Genomic DNA, 3,849 nt, shown 5'->3' with positions numbered 1-3,849 from the left:
GATACGATCACAGAGAGAAGACCCATCGAATTAGGTATGATTACTACATTATTTAGTTGTCTAATATGTTACTATCCTGCAGTTATGTTAGCAAAACAATTGGATTTTGATGTGTTTTTTGTTGTTTTGTCGTGGGAGGTGGGTAGAGTTTCATTACACATGATTCTTATCGTTGAACTTGGAGTGCTTGTGTGTTTATGAATGTTTACGAAGTTTAATGTATTGTGGTGATGGGGGGTTGAGATTGGGTTAAACCAAGGACAAAGTCTGAGTTTTATGTGTGTTGGTCCTTGTTTACTCGTTGTGTATGTTTTTTATGTTCGGGAGATTCCATGTTTGTCGTGGGGGATGGGTAGAGTTCCATTACACCCGTCTTGTCCTTGAACTTGGAGTTCTTGTGTGTTTATGAATGTTTACGAAGTTTAATATGTTGTAGTGTGAGGGGGGAGGGGGGAGGGGGTTGTTGAGATTGGATTAAACTATTTTGGGGACAAAGTTTGAGTTTTATGTGTGTTGGTCATTGTTTACTCGTTTTGTGCGTTTTTTATGTTCGGGAGGTTTCATGTTTGTCGTGGGGGGTGGGTAGAGTTTCATTACACCCGTTTTGTCCTTGAACTCAGAGTTCTTGTGTGTTTATGAATGTTTACGAAGTTTTAATGTGTTGTTGGGGTTTGGGTTGAGATTGGGTTAAACCATTTTGGGGATAAAGTTTGAGTTTTATGTGTGTTTGTCATTGTTTACTCGTTTTGTGTGTTTTTTATTTTCAGGAGGTTTCATGTTTGTCGTGAGGGGTTGATAGAGTTTATTACACCCGTCTTGTCCTTGAACTTAGAGTTCTTGTGTGTTTATGAATGTTTACGAAGTTCTAATGTATTATTGGGGGGTGGGTTGAGATTGGGTTAAACCATTTTGGGGACAAAGTTTGAGTTTTCGGTGTGTTGGTCCTTGTTTACTCGTTTTGTGTGTTTTTTATGTTCGGGAGGTTCCATGTTTGTCATGGGGTGTGGGTAGAGTTTCATTACACCTGTATTGAAGTTTGAACGTGTTGTGGATGTTTACCGATATGACATTTGAATGTTTTTGTTTTATTGTAGAATGCTGTTCGAAGATGAGCTTGGACAATTGTTGAAGATGTTGTGTTCCAGACGTGTTCTAGACGTTGTTTTCATTTCATTTCTTTTATGTATTTGTGATATGAATGTTTATGAACTTCTAGTATTGACTTTATTTGGATATTGTAATTTTTTATTTATTTGTTATAATATGGACTTCATTTTCGTCGTTTAATTATGTGAATCTTTATTTGGTTTATTATGTTTTACAGGTTATTCAGATCAAATTTTAAAAAATTATAAACGATAGATTAAAAATATTCGATAAATAATTTTCAACTAATGAATGAACTCCTCACGCATATATTACTGCGTTGTAACTCCCGATGCATTAAATAAAACTGTCGGGAGTTCCGAAACTCTGGACGCATAGAACAACCGTCGAGAGTTCCTCTCCCGACAGGTTTCTCCCGACCAAACTCCGGACGACCCTTTATTCATCGGGAGAGGCTCTCCTGACGCGTTTTCACACTTTTTTCGAAAAATTGTGACGTCGGAAGAAGTCAGATTTCTTGTAGTATAAGGTTTCCCTCCTATATCCATATACTATAGACCATTTTGGTTATCATTCAAGACATGATCCACTTGTATGTCACCACATACATGCTTGAGTCACATATAGATAACCAGAGATTTTATGTTTATTGGTTTATGGTAAAATCTAAATGTACAAAGTCAAGTAATGAAGTAAATATCATTTATATTATATATCACAAGTGTTCGTACAAAGTTGTTTACAAACTACTGGACATGAGACTTTAGGGCACAAATCCCAATATGCTCAACCTAGTGCATCAATATGTCTTGTTTAACATAACTGCAGTGGAACCATATATAGAGTGAGTAGTGTATCAATTGGAGACCATTCATTTTCTTTTGAAGAAGGTATTAGAATTTTAATTAGTGATTTATCAAATATTTTAGAATGCATAGGAAGGAATTGATGCTATCGGATAAAAGACTTGCAAATGGTGATAGTCTCCTATTGAAGATTCACTTAGAACAATTTCCACTCTGGTTAAAAGAGAAGGTAATGTTTTGTTCACTTATGGTAATGATCATAATCATGAATTCATCTAACATTACAGTTTTTTTAAAATGGAACATATTTCATTAGATGTTGGTAACACAGAAGACTCAGATATATTGAAATGGCTTGCAAATGGACCTCGCAAGGCCACAATGTCATATTCAGGATACATTATAAACGGTCAACGATTCTATATACAAAGCATAGAAAGGTCCACTCAAAACAGTGGTGTTTCAGTTGATGCAAGTACAGTATGTAGATCAAGTGCTGAAGATGGATCTCGAAAAATTGATGTGGTTACGTATTATAGAGTCCTAACTGAAATAATTTTGTTAGATTACTATGCCTATCGACTACCATTGTTTAAGTGTGATTGGACTAAAATCCACAAGGGTGTTAAAGTTGATGATGGATTTACATTTTTTCATCAAAACCAAAGTCAATTTGAATGTGAGCCATACATTCTTGCATCGCAAGCTAAACAAGTTTTCTATGCAAGAGAAAATGACAATTCTCCTTGGTATGTTTTATTGAAAATACGCCCTAGAGGATTTCATGAATTAGACAAATATGATGAGAATGTTGACACAAACTTTGTAGGTGAGGGATCCTTCATAGCATTTGACCATATTGATGAAGAGTTTGAACGTCGTAACAATGTACGATGCGATTGTGAAGACATCTTATTATGATAACTTAGAACTTACGATCATTTTGTGAATTTGCACTAACATAACTTGTGGTCATTTTGTGAATTGACACTAACATAGAATTAGTGGCCATTTCGTAAATTTGCACTTATAGTGTATACATAGGGACATTTAATATAATATTAGTTGGTCTTTTTGTGAATATAGTGATTGATGGTCATTCCGTAAATATGCGCAATATATTGCAAAGTTATATGCATTGTGAACCATTTCAATTTGTAATGTTCTACAAATATTTTACATGTATATTCAATATATGAATATAAATGTTATCTTTATTCTCACTCTAACTATCGCTATGCATGCTAGTGTTCTTTTTTTTTTTTTTTTTTTTCAAATTGTGGGCACTGGAACCATTTGGATCGAAGAGCTTGCTATATTAGAATACAATGAAGTCAAATGTGCATTTAAATTTTTTTTAAATGTTAATTTATATAGAAAAATATTATATATACAATATCATCTCAATGTTTTATGTCTTAAAATGTGGATAAGCAAAAGATTGGACCAACCATTGGTAAGAAATCAAAAAGACCTTGTACTACAACACAAACATTTGAACGACGACAATCTGATCTCACCTAGGTGAAAACATCATGGAGATTCACAAAGTCATTCAGTATGGACTTAACTCAACCGAGTCGCGAGAATAAGCAGGATGAGGAAGAGGATCCTCATTCAACAAATAGCATAAGAAGAAAGATTATAGATGATACAGATAATGTCGTCAAGCCTAGTATAGAGAGAGATGTTAGGGAAACATCTCCTTTTTCTGACCCATTTCACCAAAATAATAGGGAGTTTTCACCTGTTACTACTCCAGTTCCATCCCCACATGCCAATGAAATTGTTCATCCCCAATCTAAAAAGCCACAAATTAACCTATTAGATTCCCCTGCTGCTCGTACTAGATCAGTGGTTCGTAAATTATCCACTGAAAAGGGTCCAAATCAATTGGAGGAAAATGTTGTTGAAGTTCATATGAAGGAATTGGGCA

General features: G+C 34.7%; 1 protein-coding gene across 1 annotated transcript; it reads left to right on the top strand.

Annotated features, from left to right (window-relative positions):
* Positions 1–2,210: 2,210 nt before the first annotated feature.
* LOC150031741 (uncharacterized) lies at positions 2,211–2,834 on the top strand. The gene has a single exon (XM_090308263.1). It carries the CDS (start codon positions 2,211–2,213, stop codon positions 2,832–2,834), a length of 624 nt encoding a protein of 207 aa, XP_090164389.1.
* Positions 2,835–3,849: the final 1,015 nt, after the last annotated feature.

This window comes from Benincasa hispida, chromosome 12 (genome assembly GCF_027475165.1).
Source record: "Benincasa hispida cultivar pf3 chromosome 12, pf3_genome.v1.1, whole genome shotgun sequence".
Taxonomy (NCBI): Eukaryota; Viridiplantae; Streptophyta; class Magnoliopsida; order Cucurbitales; family Cucurbitaceae; genus Benincasa; species Benincasa hispida.
The sequence above is the reverse complement of the archived record's forward strand: the minus strand, read 5'-3'. Positions and strand labels throughout refer to the sequence as shown.